Genomic DNA, 16,947 nt, shown 5'->3' on the forward strand with positions numbered 1-16,947 from the left:
CATGAAGAAGGCCAAAAGAAAAACTTTTAACAAATATATAACCCACACACCTTATATTCACACATATGTCAGCGATGTTTGAACTCATGACCTTAATATTGTCAATTAAGCTACCTAACTAACATATTCGCACATATGTCAGCGATGTTTGAATTCATGACCATAACATTGTCAATTAAGCTACCTAACTTACTAGACCTCCCTAGACAAAGATCTAGAGGAATCAAGATTCGGTCCTTCTCCAATTATACTAGAATCAGAACAAGAGTCAGAAGCAGACCCAAGACCAGGATCAGACACATGATCTTGATATAGAGCCAAAACTTTCCTTGCCTCAAAGCTTCTCTTTCTAGCTTTCCTCAGACCCAAGTTATGAGTCCTTAACTTCCAAGGCCTTACATCCTCTATCTTTGACGGGGGAGTCACAACTGAAGGAGTCACAACCTCCACAGAAGAAGGGAGTAGCTTAAACCTAGACAATTGCTCTGTTAAATTCCTGCAAAAATATCGGGCAAGTGAACACAGACTGCTTCAATGATGATCCCGAGGACGAGCTACATAGACTCTGGAAAGGATTGACTAGAGAAGTAAAGGGGAACATATTAGGTCAGATAATGGGTGAGCGAAACCTAATTCCTTACAAAAGGTAGGGTTAGGGTTTGGGAAAAACCCCAACTTGTAGAACCGCAGACGGTGGCTCTAGCACTGCTTCCCTCCGATCAGGCACCATGTTGATTTTCTCCACCCTCTTGAAGTATGGTGGACCACCGCAGCCCTTAGACCCAGGTTCTAAAAGACCACACACTTGACAAAAACCCACATGTCACAACCTAGTCCTGACGTCGACTGGTTTTAAGCATCAGACGCCAATTTCGAGACATGAACGAGTGTTACAATGCAGAACGTAAACAAAAGCACTTGCTCTAGGCTCTTCTTTCTAGGCTCGTCGTCTACCCGTTTCCCAACTAGGTACAACCTAAGTACTTCTCTGCAAAAAAATATTGAAGACGGGTGGGTCAGCAAATCCACACGCTCAGTGAGTAGACCAGTGTAATATTCCCGCAAAACCATGTCATTTTACCCATGCTATAAAATACGTATATCGTATACACATCGAGTCACGCAATTCGTCATATCACACAATCTTTTCTTATTAGATATCCTTCAATTATTTAGTGATCCCACTGGAACCTAATGACCTTCAAGTCTTATACAACCGTGTGTCACATCCTTACTTTGACATAACCAATCAAGAAGTTCACATGTTTCATGACTAGTCAAACAATGAATCTAACACATAATATATATAAAACTTCGCATATTTCGCAAATCAATTTGCTTCACTATAAAAATAGAGAGATATTTCGTAAAAGATCAAATTCATGTTTTTCGACTAATTGGATAGCAAATGAGAATATTTGAAACATATTACACAAATCCACTCATCTCATTAATACGAATCCCCACCAAATACCGATCGTAAACCGAGCCTCCTAAAACGAGTCATCTAAAAATACCATTGGAACTAGCTCAAACCTCTAGGATAGAAAGAGGGCATCGATATGAACCAGTAGCCCTTCGCGGATTCAGAATCGGAATTGCAGATCAAAAGTTATGATCCGTTAAAATGTTGGGTCACGAATCTAAAGAGAAATTTCAAAGTGAGAAAAATAAGAGAAAGAATATAGAAAAAGTTGATTGAATCAGCGAGGAATCAAATTTACCAACCAATAAATTTTACTATCCAATAAAAAACGGTCATGATAACATAACCATGGACTAACTATAGTTAACTTATATAAAATTTCATTTAATAACTTTATAAATATACATAATTATGGGATTATTTATTAAATAACATCCTAAATACTTTCGTCTTCCAACTGTTCTGGGTTTTCAAATTCCTCTGCTACACCCAATTCCTAGTTTCTCTCTCATATCTGGGAATCGGATAAGCTACTTCCACTCAGCAGCAAACAAACCTGGAAAAAAAGAACACTTCCCAAGTAACAACTATGTTAATTAAGTTTCTGAAATCCCGGCTCCGGCGGCTGTTTGACCGGCAATTCCCGAGCTTGCTTAAAATCTCCTCTACGAAAAAACCTCCCGCCGCCGGCGATTTCGACAAGGATGTCGGAGGAGGAGGAGCGATCGCTGCCGCCGATTTCGAGCCAAGCTCGGTGTGACTGGCAAAGGTGGTTCAGAGTTTCATCGAGGAAACGGAGCAGCAACCAACGAAATGTGGCCGAAACCGCTGCAATTGCTTTTACTGAAACGACAATGAGCTCGACTTTCAGAGCGGATTTCTAGGTGGAGACCAAATGGGAGTGCTTGCCAGACAACACTTTTTGTTTAAACCCAGAAAGAGAACGGACGGAGGTTAGTTTGAATTAACAAATACTTAAATATTAAATAACAGTTTTATTAGTATTAAATATTGAAATGACTAATTAAGCTTTTGGACAAATAGGAAGCTGTCATGTTAACGGTCTGGACATTTTGAAAAATTGTAAAAGGAGCTTGGAAACCTAAAAAATTTATCAAAAAATACGGCAAACTCTTAACGATATCTACTTTTTATTTTTAAGAAAAAAAATATTTTTTGAGAAATTAAAAAAAAACAGGATGTTATAATCTACCACACTTCCGAAAATCCGAAAACACTTATGGCTCTACGCTAAGACGCTAAAATCCTAATCTACCACAGATCTTGGGATTCTAATCCCTGGTTTGCTCTAATATCATTTTGTCACACCCCGGTCCCTACGTCGGACCGGGGTACTTGCTCTAGGCTCTTCTTTCTAGACTCGTCGTCTAACCGTTTTCCAGCTAGATACAACCTACGTATTTCTTTGCAAAAAAATATTAAAGATGGATGGGTGAGCAAAACTACGCTTAGTGAATGTGTCAATGTAATATGCCCGCAAAATCATGTCATTTTACCCATGTTACAAAATACTTATATCATATATGCATCAAGTCACGCAATTCGTCACATCGCACAATCCTTTCTTATTGGATATCCTTCAATTTAGTGATCTCCACGAGAACCTAATGACCTTTAAATCTTATACCAACGTGTGTCACATCCTTATTTCGGCATAACCAATCAAGAAGTTCACATGTTTCATGCAAGTCAAATAATTGATCTAACATATAATATATATATATATATATAAAACTCTGTATATTTCACAAATCGACATACTTCACTATAAAAATAGAGAGATATATTGTAAAAGATCAAATCCATACTTTTTGACTAATTGGATAGCAAATGAGAATATTTGAAACATTACACAAATCCACTCACCTTGTTAATACAAATCCCCATTAAATACCAATCGTAAACCGAGCCTCCTAAAACAAGTCATCTAGAAATCACCGTTGGATCTAGCTCAAACCTCTACGATAGGAAGAGAGCATCGGTACGAACACTTGGCCCTTCGCGGATTTAGAATTAGAGCTACGGATCAAAAATTTATGATGCACCAAAGTGTTAGGTTGCGAATCTAGAGAGAAATTCTAGAGCTAGAAAAGTAGGAGCTAGAGAAAGAATTAAGGAAAAGCTAATCGAATCGGCTATGTATAGAAGTGTGAAGCCGACATTACTAAGTCGGTCAAGTGGGTTTTGGTCATGGTCATTGCAAAAGGACACTTGTCATCATCTAATTGACTGGCTGACACCACTTTTCTCCCACCATGTAACACATTTCTGATGGGATCCGGATCCTCTCCTCATAACTCTTTGCTAATATTTCCTCATAAAACAATCTTGGCCGTCCAATCTTATTCAAAGGCCAAGATGTCTCCTCTTTTAATCCAAAACCTCGTACGACTTCGAATGCTGAGAGAGAGAGAGAGAGAGAGAGAGAGAGAGAGAGAGTGTGAGAGAGACGCATAGAGTTGAGGAAGAGATACAGAGAATTGGTCCATCCGCGACTTCGAATCCCTAAACACCACAGCTTCCCGAGTTTCAGTTCGTAAGATGTTCTACCCAATTTCTCTTCACCTCTCACTTCAAATTGCATGTTTCGATTTTTACACATTTTCACTGAGAAAAGCTTCTTTGGTTACCCAGAAAACTCGAAATTGATTACGGTGATGAATAAATGGTGCCCAAAATTTCTAGCTTTATGGGTGTTTGAAACATTTAGGAACCTAGATGGAAACGAATTTTAGAAATTAAGCCTCGATTGGAAAGATTGAATTTTACATGTTTGAAGTCATTAAGTTCAAATTTATATATATTTAAAGCAGTGAATTTTGATTCATGTTGGAATCGTATGATTCAATGGTGTTTTAATAATTTAGTTCAATGTTTGAGGTTGGTTTTGGATTGTTTCTATGGGATCATTCTCTGAAGGTGGATTTGCAGAATGGACATGTATGGACTTCTTTCCTCTATGTTTTCATGTGGAATTGCTGAAGGCTGAAGGTTCAATTATAAGAATGAAACTTTGCATCATAGTTACCCTGAACTTGATATTCTGGGTATGACGCGAATTCCGGAAGAGAAAGAGAGATGAGAGATTGTATGAGATCTTGGCCCTTGAATAAGATTGGACGGCCAAGATTGTTTTATAAGGAAATATTAACAGAGAGATATAAAGAGAGGATCCGGATCCCTCCTCTCACAATGTAACACATTTCTGATGATTAATGAAAAGGTGATCTGACATGTTGGTCAGATTCTCTCGGTCACTACAGACTGTAAGCACACTAATAAAAGAGACTAGACAAAGTATATTTTCTCACCAGACCTCTTCACATATTGCTGTGGCATGATTGGACATCGGTCACTTAATTCGCCTCTTGCCGACACATTGAAGACAACCAGCAAATCCAGCCATGCTCAATCAAGAGGTGCAATTAGCTGCTACTGAAACAGTGTTTCATTTTTTAAATTTTATTTTTGGTGGAAGAGCTCCGTGTCTGCTATAAAATGCATCAACTTGCTATGATATACAATTTGGTGATGGTATGCTTGACTTCCAAGTTGAGAATTTATCTCTGTCGTCACTATCTCAGCATACTTTTCTCTGGTGTTTCTACTCAAAATTTGTCCTTTCCTCTTGCCATCACCGAAAATGAAAGCACCACCTTTGGACCGGTAGGTGCTGCGACAGTTTCCGCCAATAACCGCCGTATGAATCAACGCACCTTTTTGTGGGAATAATCTCTCAACTTTGGGGCCTTGGCAATCGTCTGATGATTCGAGATCTCAAAGACCGATATGTTTTCCAATTCAGGACCGCTTTTTTTTTTGGCGAGAAATTCAGGACCGCATTGGAGATCCCCTTAATTGGTATTGTAAATCTACATCCTTTTAATCTCATGAATATTGGAAAAATGGGAACTGGATTGCTTCAGTAGATTATTGATGGAGAAAACTTGAGACAGGAGGAGCTTATAAAGGATCTGTTGATTCATTCTAGGACCCAACACATGGGTATCAGTAGGAACCATCACCATTTTTTCGACTAAAGCAACACCATTTTCCCGTCCACATTTTATGCATCCAAGCACTAGGCAAAATAATACTGGCAAAATTTTTGTAGTACATGATTTCACTGAGACATTTAATCATTCCATGGATCGCTCTCTGCCCTCACTTCTGATGGTTCAATTACTTGTGTTTCAGAGGCTTCAACAGTGCTTGCATCAGAGTTTGCGGCATCGTCATCTGCTGCCTTTGCCTCTGACTTCTCATCTTCCAGTCTACCCCATCTTCCTCCCAGTGCCATTGCCATCATCTCATATATCTTGTTTCCCAACTCAGCTGGGCTGTCGGGCTATATCATTAATGGTCGAAGAGGTAAGGATCACATTAAGCTAGTTATAATTCTTGACGGTAGAGAAAAGTAAAGGGAGAGTTTGCCCTTACAGTGAATCCACTGGAGATCAATGCTGTGTCAAACAAGAGGGCTACAGCTCTCTTGGCTTCAGTGCTCTCGGGGGAGTTCTTGCAAGCAGCCTGTGGAGGAAGCAACATTTGTCAATCCAGTAATCTATGAAACCCTGTACTTTATTTTCTATGCTTTTCATAGATTTGAAATTTGATTAGGTGGGGACACACCACTACTTCATCAAAAACTAATCAACAAAGTTTTATGAACTTACATTTAGGTCCTTAATGATAGGATGATCTGGGTTAATTTCCAATATTCTTCTGCCCCTCATGAACTCCAAACTTGAAGTATCTCCTAGTGCTTGGGCTTTCATCAATCTGTTGAAGAAAACAAAAATATTAATAATAACATTTTATTAAAATGATTATAGGGAAGGCACCTATCAACAGCACTGGTCTGAATATGTATCATTTAAGGCAAAATCTACCTTTCCATATTAGCAGACCATCCAAACTTGCCCGAAACAAGCACACAGGGAGATGAGCTTAGACGGTTCGAGACTTGGACTTTTGCAACCTGATCACCAAGTTGTTGCTTTATCCAATCACAGAGCAGAGTGTATTCTTGTTTAGTTTCCCTGTCCTTGACCTCATCCTCATCACCTGATATAATAAAAAAGTTACGTGAGAATCATGAGGACGATAATGAGACATATGCCTTAAAACTTTATATAATGAAACAACTCAAACAAATTTCCAATAACATTTTTACATGACGAAGCAAGTGAAATCCAACAGGGGCAAGGTACTGACCAAGTTCTAAATCTTCCTTGCTAATGTCCACAAACTTCTTCTCTTTGTAGGTTTGTAGGTTCTGGATGGCCACTTCATCAATAGGTTCAACTAAATACAAAACCTAAGAAAAAGGATCAACATCAGCACCCTGGGGATAAATATTCACCATAAATAGACAAAAGAATTACAAAAGGTGAATACATCACCTTGTCATATCAACAACTTGCAAATGGGGAATGCTCTACATATTAACATTATTGATCAAAGTTTGCATGATACATACCTCAATATCTTTCTGGACCAACTTTTCCAAGAATGGAGCACTTCTTGCACTTTTCAGACTGTCTGTTGCCAAGTAATAGATGGCCTTCTGGGTCTCAGGCATGTTATCAACATATTCATCTAAACTTGTTAGTTCTTCCTCACTTTTTGAAGTGTAAAACCGTAACAGAGGTGTTATGCGCTTGTGATTTCCAGTGTCCTCAATACAACCCAGCTTGAGAAACCTGCCAAAGTTCTCCCACAGTTTCTTGTAATCCTGGGCACATGTTCAACAACTTTCCAAGTCAAAATAAATTTCAAGCTGGAACGAAAAGATCAAACAAATATATAGCTTCCACCCACCTCTTTATTTTCACTTTCAGAGACTTCTTGAATCATGTCAAATGTTTTCCTAACTAGTCTCTTTCTCATAATTCGTACCTGAAATCAGTAGGCATATAGTATGAACTTACATCATGTTTCCTAATAAAAATCTAAACACATTCTGACAAACAGTATGATTTGGTGATAAAGATAAAAATAGTAGACTTACAATTCGACTTTCTTGAAGAATCTCTCGAGAAACGTTAAGAGGAAGATCGTTCGAATCCACCACACCCTTTACAAAGCTCAGGTATCTTGGAAACTACAAAAAGGATATCTAGGTTTTTTTTTTTTTTTTTTTTTTTTTTAGCAAATAAGCATATAATGTCCATATCATTTACAATATATTTGAAACATATACATTTTATAAAATAAAAAATAGACTATCAAAGACCATCAACGGACATCTTATCATAATCTATTAATGATGGATAAAAAACAATAACCAACAAAAATTTCATATTTCCAACACAAGCAACTGAATGATATACCAATTGTTATTCCATGATTTCCATCAAAACATGGACTTAAATGCTTAACAAAGAACATTATGACCATGAAACAAAAAGAAAGAATCGACTCAATGGATTATCAAATTTGTACAGTTTCTAGTATGGAGAAACTTACTAGTTCACCATCAAAATCATCTGAGATAAAGACCCTCTTCACATACAATCGTATGTTCTTTGTTTTTGGATTTGCTATATCCTCATTGTTCATTGGTGCCATCCCAGGAATATAAAGAACACTCCTGAATTCCACCTCACCCTGCATAGATATCAAAGTAAAAGTTAGCGTCCAAATTGGGCTACAGTTTCTATCTTCCCAACCAAATTTCTGGGGGAGAGAGAGAGAGAGAGAGAGAGAGAGAGAGAGAGAGAGNGAGNGNNGNGNNGAGAGAGAGNGAGAGAGAGAGAGAGAGTCATTTCAGTACCTCAGTGGTGAAGTGAGTGTGAGCAAGTGGATCCAAGAACTCGTTAAATGTTTTCTTGTAGAATTCATTGTACTCATCTTTTTCTACTTCCTTTGAATTTCGCATCTGCAAAAGCAAAACAACGTAAAATGTAAGAGAAGGCAACACATGAACATCAGAAACAGATCATACTGAATCTATATTACATATGGTGAAATAAAAAGTACTATGGAACTCACCCATATAGGCTTTGTTTCGTTGGCTAATTCCCAATCCCAGTACTTCTCAGTTATTGTCTTCTTTTTCTTCTCACCCTGATAAACAAGTACACAAACTTCAATGCAATGTTTTCTAAGAACAAAGATTGCCTACACTTCTGATTGCATGTCAATTACCTCTGGCTTTACTTCTTCACCTTCTTTTGGTTCTTCCTCCTCTTCAACCTGCCAAAAGTTTGAACTTATTAAATACTGGTGGAAAAGCTAATACTCATTTTTATAGTGAACGGGTAATTATGATTTCTATAGAAGAGACTAGACTTCCGGATTATTTTGTAAGGTCAACACAATGAAGACCTTATCAAGAGAGTAACATTTGAATGAGAACCGTTATTCTGATTACCCCTTGAACTAGTAAAGAAGTAAGGATCTAATTATAAGAAAGAAAGAAAAAGTGGAACTAAGGAATCTGCTAAGTTTATAGAAGGGGGAAATGGTTTGTTAAAAGCAGAAAACAAACCTCAACAGTCCTTGATTTTTCTTGCCATGTGTAGATGGGGAAGGAAACAAATTGGGAGTAATTCTTCACCAAACTCTGGATCCTGGCCGGCTCTGAGAACTCATACTTGTCATCCGGCTGCAAGAAGAAATATATACGATGGTCATCCATGCATAAATAAATAGCTGGATACATTTCCATTGCCCAACAAACAACAAAATCACATGCAAAACGACCAAATGTTTGAGAAATGAATAAGGAGTTAAGGTACCTTTAAATACAGTGTGATCTGCGTCCCACGGCTAATCATATTTTCTGGATCAGTTTCTTCCCTAATCACATACGAACTACTCTCAGCAGCTGATTCCCAGACATATTGCTTATCTGACTTTGGGCTTTTTGTAGATACAACTACCTGATTGTGCAATATATGTACAAGGCAATTAGCAAGTGATCAAGACAGTAAGCTCCGCTAGGCATAAAACTAAACAAGTGTGGAAAAGTGAAACCAATATTGCACCTTGTCAGCAACAAGAAAAGCCGAATAGAACCCAACACCAAATTGACCAATCAAACCATTGTCTGCACCAAGATCCTTGTTTTCCTAACAAAACATAAGCACAACAATAAGACTCAAAAAGTTGAGAATAAAGATTCAAAAGCATGAATGAACAAAACCAAGTTTCAGTTAACTGCAAAACAATGTAGTATGAGAGACACCTTCAGAGCCTTCAAGAATTTTGAAGTACCACTCTGAGCAATGGTACCAAGGCAGTCAATGAGTTCCTCTTTCGTCATCCCAATACCAGTATCCCTAAGCATCAGAGAACAACATATCAATCATCTCCGCCACTCCATCAAAAGACAAAATAAACTTCAAGATAAACTTAAAAGTAAAAGCGCTTAGAAAAAACATACGATATAGTGATAGTCCCATTCTCTGGGTCAGGCTTGATGCGTATCTGTAGCTCTCCAGCATCTCCAAGCAGAGAGGGCTCAGTCACACTCAAAAATCTCAACTTGTCCAAAGCATCACTTGCATTACTACAACATAATAACAAAACAAAATAAACATATAAACACAGAACAGAATGCCCATATTATTCTATTCCAATTCTAAATATACCCCGAATTATCGAGGCCTACTCATATTCAGCTTACCTAACAAGCTCCCTAAGGAACACCTCCTTGTGGCTGTAGAGACTGTGCACTATCAAATCCATTAGCCGACTGACCTGCAATCAGTTCCAAAGTCCTCAACTTTCAGTTCACAAACCAAAACCCAACTCCAAAAATGAAAACCACAAACACTCCAAGCTACTAACAAAGCAAAAACCCCATAACTCAGAAACCCAAACAACACCACAATTCACATAAAACCCTTGCAATTTATAATGAAAATGAATACTATAAACAGTAAAGACCCAAACTTTAAACTCAATGCATCCATTTTGACTACCCCATATAACACTAACCCCACAAATCATCTAAAGCTTTACAAATTTCATAACCCAATTCAACCAGAACCCAAAAAGAACCAAACTTTAGTACAAACAGATAGAAACCCACCTCGGCTTGGTACTCGAATTCCTCGCCGGGCGCATCGGCGACCTCTTTGTCGGCCACCGCCGCATCACAGCGAACAGTGACTTGTCTCTTGTTGGTCTCAAGCCTCCATTTCAATCCACCACAAGTGAAGCCCTTTCTGAGCCCATTTTGGGGCACAAAGGCAGTTCTGAGGTTGAAGGCCTTGTTGGGGTTTCTGAGTGAGAAGGAAGGAATTGAAGCAAGAGAGGCTGTGGATAAGCTTCTGCTCAGAACAGGAGCCATTGAGCCCTAAACTCTAGAAAGTGTTTGTTGGGTTTGGCACTCTGCTCGTGTAAAAACCCTTGTGACTTTTTGCGAGGGTTTTAGCACTTTTTTAAGTAGGGGAGAAGGAGGGTTCTAGAACGAAGAAAACAATGGAGTTTTGTTTGGACTCGTGAGCTTTGTTGTGGGGGATTGTAAGGCCTAGATGCTGCCATATCAGCAATCCGCAACCGCGCAATATCCTCTTCATTTTTCTTTTTTCTTTTTATATATATTGTATTACCAAATATGAGCAAAAATTGTTTAGGTGAGCTATAGCTGTTGTGTTAACAACTTAACATTAAGGTGCCAATGTTGATAGAACACTAGTTAGTTGCACCAGATTCTTGGTTTCAGTCATGCGTATATTGTTCTTTGTTATTTGGCCGGCAAATATGGCCTCAACAGGTGAAGTTTATTTTTATTTTTACTTAATTTAGCAAGTTGAAAGTTTGAGTTATGTTGGATGTGTTTTCTTGAGTTTAAACTCGACTCAACTTGAGTTTGGAATGAGTATGAGTTAGGTTATAGTTGAGTCGAGCCTCATCTGGCTCAAATAAATAATTATACATAAGTAATTGAAGCATAATACGGATGATATGAGTTGAATGTTCAACAAATAACCATGTGTTTTACACTTTTACTATCATGAAATTAAAAACATTTTTCGACTAAGCTTAATATTGATCACATAAAAACACAAGTTGAACTTAAATTATATGTATACTGAACTTAAAGATCAAAGAACACAAAGAAGACCCAAATGAGGCGTGGGGTATGATATATATTATTACCAGTTGATAAATAAATCATGGAAGAAGGGGCTTCTCCAATACCAAAAGGAAAAGTAAAATCTTGGGTAAAAGTCATTCCCTTGAGCCAAACTTCACATCAACCAAACATGCATGGTATCTAAGAAATTATGTTCACTCTCAATCTTTCTGTCAAACCTCAAGCATCGAAATTTTCGAAAGCTGCTGGCTTCATACAATCAACATTGCACAATCCAACTGATCTCACCATATCTCCCAAGCTGCATAGTTCGCAAAACAATGACATCAACATTTCAACAATCAGAAAATTCACAGAGAATATTGTAATGGAAATGGAAAGATCGAGTACCGGTCGAAGCTGTTTCTTGCTCTATCCGAGTCTGTGCTATTCCTTGCCTTCCCAGATCGATCCACACTTTGTTTTCTCCCCGATTTTTCTCTACTATAAGTACTGCTTCTTGACCACGGTTTCTCTCTATTCTCTGTGCTCCTTCTTGATTTTTCTCTCAGCTGCCCGGTGCTCCACCTAGCCTTGTCCCTCTTTCCACTGCTTGATCTTGCCTTTTTGCTGTCATCTATTGTCTTGAGAGGACTCAGCTCAGTTAGATTCCGGTGTCGTGGTAGCTTCTCAACGGCAGATATGAACTTCCTGAGATGCCTCAAGTACTCTGGATAGAGTTCCAGGTTACTATGGTTACCTCCTTTAAGCCACAAAGGTTCATACTTGTCTTTGCTAAGCTCCCACAGCTGCTTACCATGGGAGATATCCACCACATCATCTTCAGTTCCCTAGCAAAATTTAACAACACATGCCAGCTAGTTCAAATACATGAACAAAAGCATTGCTTACTTTCAGAATAAGCAACACAATGCACCTTAAATACTAATAGTCGATTATTATATGTAGCATACAAGAAGAACAAAAGGAAATCAGTTGATGAAGGCTTACATGAATCACCAAAACCGGGCTATTGACGAGTGGCATTTTATCAATATTCTGCAACAGATGCAAAGCAAACACTTTCAATAACAGATTATATAACTCCAACAACTAAAAAATGTGTTCTTGTTCAATCAAAAGTTAGGGGAAAACCTTGTAAATGTCAAACCAGAATGTTTTCTTAACAGGGTACATTACTCGAAGACCAGAAAGTATTGGACTGTGAAGAACCACAGCTCTCAGATTAGGCAAACGAGCAGCCAAATCCAAAGTAGGTCCACTTCCAACTGACTGTCCGTACAATATGACATCTTCCTCCTTTACACCATAGGTTTCTTCAAGGCATTTATATGCAGCCTCTATGTCTGCATATGTGTCCTGCTCACTTGGCTAATGCAATGGACAAAGATATGTTACTATATTGAATCAAATTGTTGAAAAGTGAATTTAAGACCAAGGAAACAATGTTGTGGAAAATGATCATGATCGATTTTAGTTCAAGTGTCCTTAGTTTTTAACATGTTCCATGGTAGAGTTTAAGTTCAAGTTTCATTAGTTTTTGACATGTTCCATGGTAGAGTTTATCATTACAATCTCATGTCACGTATCTTAAAAGCACCAAAGGGACGCAAATTAAACAGACGCAAAACTATGCTAGCATGAAAACAATACATATTAAACCGACCATAAGATCGTATACATTGGCACAAGAGACATGAATTTTAATTCAACAGAAAGCCAATGAAGAAAATATATCTGCTTATGAACTTCGGAACATCATATGGTAGTCTTCATCAGATTATTTTTTCAAACCCCTAATTTGTTCTACACCTATAGCAATCCCAACAATATGTACTGTAAACATTCTATGAAAAATAGAAGTAAAAAATCATTTCTCTCTCATTTGACAAACAGTATCCAATTTAGTAAAACATTGAGGCATGCTCATAGAATGGATTTGAGCCAACTGATCTCACAAGAAAATTATACCTTTCCAGAAGATTGTCCGTAACCAGAATAGTCATACCTGCAAAGCAAACCAAATTAACCTATCACGTCCATAGCTCATAATACTTATAAAAATGAACATGGAAACTCAAACAGATAAACTGACCCCATTAGATTAACACCCAGATAAACACTAAGCTCACTGAAAACGTGGTACATCTGGCCAATATCAGCAGCATTTCCATGAGAGTAGAGCATAGTGAGTGAAGCAGATGGATTTTTGATAAACAAGGCAACAATCTCATTCCCTTTCTTGGTGTTGATCGTCATAACGTCCACATCTTCTCTGGGATGAACATCAGAGATCCTCATCTTCCCAGTAGGTTCTTCGACGAATATGTTATATGATGGAGGATCTGGTGGAAAAAATGCAAACTTTGCAGCCATAGACGATGTTGCAGACCCCATTTTGATTTGATCGGGGGAGATTTGAAAGATTGGTTTAGAAGGTGACTATGAGTTTTGTTGCATGGTAAAGTAGGGATTTTGTTTCAAGTGGAAGCATGGGAAATCAGAATTGAAGTTTAAGCTAGCTAGCTAGGTTTATATTTCATTGGGATTGATAGAGATCGAGGCAGAGATAAAAGCTTGGAAATTAAGGACATGAGGAAGATACATAGAGAGAGATATTTGAACTCCGGAAGGAATTCTTGTCGGACAAGAGTGAATTAAGTCTTCATTCCTTCTTTTGAATTTTAGTATTTATTTTACTATATATTTTCCAATTTTTTTTCATTGTGGATATGGACTTGACTTCTCTGTTTAGAAACGAGTTCACACAGTAAAATCTGACCATAAATATTTAGATTACAATTGAATAGAGCATAATTGGTGGATCAGACACAAAATCATTAGCAAAATAAAAGTAATATAACTTTCCAGAAATGAAATAATAATTAAATTATTTGTAAATCAATTGTCATAAACCCTAAACAAAGCCACGCCATAACTGATGGATATTGTGTGATCGACTAGCTATCTTTGAATTAAATGGGAAATCTTGAATCAAGGAAAATATATTTGGTAGTTTAATTTCAAAGTTATGCTTCGTTAACTTTTCTTTTTTGGTATAAGTCATTAGAATTACGATATATATCATTGACTACCGACAGTAATAAGTTAGTTGTGAAGCAAATGCTAACAAAAAAACTAGTATATGCGTTCATAAAATTTAAATATAGTTTGAATGTCATCACTCTAATAGTGACTTTGCATTCCATCGAGCTAGTGAGACTTAAAAATGATAGAGGTGCATGCAAAAAGTAGAAGATGAATGATGAATTTGTGGGGATGAAGCAATAAGTAAAAGAAGATGAATGAGTGCTGGGTGGGGGGATGAGTTATATAAAAGGGAGAGGGAACATTATTGTATATTGGACTATATCACTTGCTAACAATTCATTTAGTTTTGAATCTTCAACACTAACGCAAATGTGCATGCTTCTTCTTCGATGCTCGAAACTCGATCAAATCCTCATCTAATTATGTGGCTTAATTAAGCTTTTCTTCCTCCTAAAGCTCGATCAATCCTAGCTCAATCAATCAGGTTTGTAGCTCCAGCTAGCCTTTGAGAGTTTGAGTGACAAAATACGCACAAAAGAAACTATGATATGCAAGTAAAGCAGGGTAGTGACTAGTGAGAGTAGACTAATATAACGTCACTTGCATTTTCGGAAAACAAACACAAAAGTGAGGACGACCCAAAATATAGGTCGACATTACAAGACACTAGCAAAACAGATAAAACAACAGAAGCTCTACGTGTTCGAGCCTTTGTCCCGTCGCAAGGGAGGGAAGACCAAGTGATTGCCAAGGACATGCATGTCCCGTCGCCACCACAAGCCGTCGGTGTTTCGAGCCTTGTGGTGGCATGATATCACTAAACCTGCCAACAAGAGAGAGAGACAACCAGATCCTGATTTGAGAATAGTTCCGTTCGAATATGAAAAATCTCATTCAAGCTAAAACTTGGAAAGCTTCCCCCGATCCCGTAATATGGCTAAGCAATTTCAACCTGCTTAGCATCTTCAACCTTTATCAAGTGTTCAACATCATAACCAAAATTATCCCTTGAAATATCCTTTATGAATTTCCCTACTCTATCTTTACATGCATGCATCAGTATTGACTACATTTAATGTGTCCTTGATCATTTCAAAACCAAATACAATTGTATTCGTTACCTACATTGAATCTATATATGATTAATTGACAACCTTGCTACAGATATATGTCATCGATCTCTTGATGATTAGATTTGCTGAATCCGAATCCCTTCGTTCGGGCTCGAACAGTCTCATACGGTATCCGCACCACATTATCAAACCACAATTCCGGGTAAGGTCGATCTCCACCATTCTACACCTTTCTTCTTGCTCCTCTGGATTTTTTTTAATTTGGTTATTTGTTAATATATCTGCTGATCTAATTAGAGGATATGGGGGTTTCATTCGTACATCTATCTGAACTTTTGGTAAAAGAAATAATATGGATCGTTGTCGAAGCCTTAGTACGTATGATGGCATTTGATTGTTTGAAATTTAATTATGTCCGAGAGTGCATAAACAATGTGAATATAAACCAGCAAAAGAAGAAAGGCACAGAACTAATGAATCTGTGGCCGCACATGAATGTGGATACACGAACAATGGGATGAACCACCGCAACACTGCACAAAGTTCGACCTAATTTATATGAAGAAACATACTTAGACGAGGTGGTTTAAAACAAATGAGCTACACTGTAGACGAGGGACACCCACTGAAAGTAGCTATATATATAGTTGGATCCATGAAATGCCTTTTGTATTCTAATTTATCAGGCGGTTCATTTCATACTTGCCATTTAAATATATGCAAAGAGGCAAGAACGGTGATATATATGAGGTTATAGTACCCCAAGTTCCTAACGACTCCTAAGCTCTCTTCTTGTTCTTGTGAAACCAACTAAATGCGACTCTTACTCTACCCGCAGTCGGAGCCCTATTGTGCCTCTTGATGTTTCATGCAATCAACTCTGAATATTCTTGTACGTGTTTGTTGCCTTTTGGTTTTGTTGTTTCTCATGATGGGTATTGGCTTCATATCCCATCTTAAGTATTATCTTCTTATTTAATAAATTTTATTTGTTTTAAAGAAAAAAAAAACTAAATGAGAAAAGTTTGGTAATCTCAAACGAGTGCGGCTATTGGGATCTCCAAATTTACTCAGTATACCTCTCATTCTCTTTACACCTCTATTTTACTTTTAAATACAAGCATTTTCTCATTAGACCTCCTTTCAAATTCTTAAAATAGCCTTATTTATGTAATTCACATATATATTAATATATTACTCATCACCTCTTATTCACTTATACCTCAAATTCTTTTTTTTTCTTTTTGCCTTTGAACATCCATTTCCGACTTCCATTCTTTAATTTTTTTTTCTTTTTAACGCAAACCTCCATTCCCGACGTT

At 37.6% G+C, this 16,947-nt stretch overlaps 3 protein-coding genes across 3 annotated transcripts; 1 reads left to right on the forward strand and 2 right to left on the reverse strand.

Annotated features, from left to right (window-relative positions):
• Positions 1 to 4,912: 4,912 nt before the first annotated feature.
• On the forward strand, positions 4,913 to 5,926 carry LOC101295800. Its single transcript, XM_004297141.1, has 2 exons — positions 4,913 to 5,308; positions 5,645 to 5,926. The coding sequence occupies exons 1-2, from the start codon at positions 5,212 to 5,214 to the stop codon at positions 5,866 to 5,868; spliced, it is 321 nt and encodes a 106-aa protein (XP_004297189.1). The 5' UTR covers positions 4,913 to 5,211; the 3' UTR covers positions 5,869 to 5,926.
• LOC101295509 (heat shock protein HSP 90-alpha 1-like) lies at positions 4,936 to 10,802 on the reverse strand. Its single transcript, XM_004297140.1, has 19 exons — positions 10,491 to 10,802; positions 10,083 to 10,156; positions 9,840 to 9,965; positions 9,642 to 9,735; positions 9,442 to 9,525; positions 9,193 to 9,336; positions 8,943 to 9,059; positions 8,600 to 8,647; positions 8,444 to 8,518; positions 8,226 to 8,330; positions 7,919 to 8,059; positions 7,461 to 7,553; positions 7,271 to 7,348; positions 6,930 to 7,184; positions 6,665 to 6,767; positions 6,340 to 6,514; positions 6,124 to 6,229; positions 5,888 to 5,977; positions 4,936 to 5,795 (listed from the first exon to the last, which is right to left on the reverse strand). Exons 1-19 carry the CDS (start codon positions 10,749 to 10,751, stop codon positions 5,583 to 5,585), a joined length of 2,382 nt encoding a protein of 793 aa, XP_004297188.1. The 5' UTR covers positions 10,752 to 10,802; the 3' UTR covers positions 4,936 to 5,582.
• Positions 10,803 to 11,720: 918 nt separating this feature from the next.
• LOC101299085 (abhydrolase domain-containing protein FAM108B1-like) lies at positions 11,721 to 13,987 on the reverse strand. Its single transcript, XM_004298288.1, has 6 exons — positions 13,597 to 13,987; positions 13,473 to 13,509; positions 12,636 to 12,872; positions 12,492 to 12,539; positions 11,892 to 12,331; positions 11,721 to 11,802 (listed from the first exon to the last, which is right to left on the reverse strand). Exons 1-6 carry the CDS (start codon positions 13,896 to 13,898, stop codon positions 11,721 to 11,723), a joined length of 1,146 nt encoding a protein of 381 aa, XP_004298336.1. The 5' UTR covers positions 13,899 to 13,987.
• Between the last annotated feature and the right edge of the window lie 2,960 nt (positions 13,988 to 16,947).

This window comes from Fragaria vesca, linkage group LG4 (assembly GCF_000184155.1).
Source record: "Fragaria vesca subsp. vesca linkage group LG4, FraVesHawaii_1.0, whole genome shotgun sequence".
Lineage (NCBI taxonomy): Eukaryota > Viridiplantae > Streptophyta > Magnoliopsida > Rosales > Rosaceae > Fragaria > Fragaria vesca.

Excerpts from the sequence above, each read along its gene's own strand:
- LOC101299085 (XM_004298288.1), bottom strand. The coding sequence starts at position 13,898 with ATGGGGTCTGCAACATCGTCTATGGCTGCAAAGTTTGCATTTTTTCCA. Across the intron at positions 13,510-13,596 it reads CTGGGTGTTAATCTAATGGG|GTATGACTATTCTGGTTACG; the intron begins GTCAGTTTATCT and ends TTTGCTTTGCAG. Across the intron at positions 12,873-13,472 it reads ACGGACAATCTTCTGGAAAG|CCAAGTGAGCAGGACACATA; the intron begins GTATAATTTTCT and ends CCATTGCATTAG.
- LOC101295800 (XM_004297141.1), top strand. The coding sequence starts at position 5,212 with ATGATTCGAGATCTCAAAGACCGATATGTTTTCCAATTCAGGACCGCT. Across the intron at positions 5,309-5,644 it reads ATTGGAGATCCCCTTAATTG|AGGCTTCAACAGTGCTTGCA; the intron begins GTATTGTAAATC and ends CTTGTGTTTCAG.
- LOC101295509 (XM_004297140.1), bottom strand. The coding sequence starts at position 10,751 with ATGGCTCCTGTTCTGAGCAGAAGCTTATCCACAGCCTCTCTTGCTTCA. Across the intron at positions 9,966-10,082 it reads TTCCTTAGGGAGCTTGTTAG|TAATGCAAGTGATGCTTTGG; the intron begins GTAAGCTGAATA and ends ATTATGTTGTAG. Across the intron at positions 8,519-8,599 it reads GTGAAGAAGTAAAGCCAGAG|GGTGAGAAGAAAAAGAAGAC; the intron begins GTAATTGACATG and ends CTTGTTTATCAG.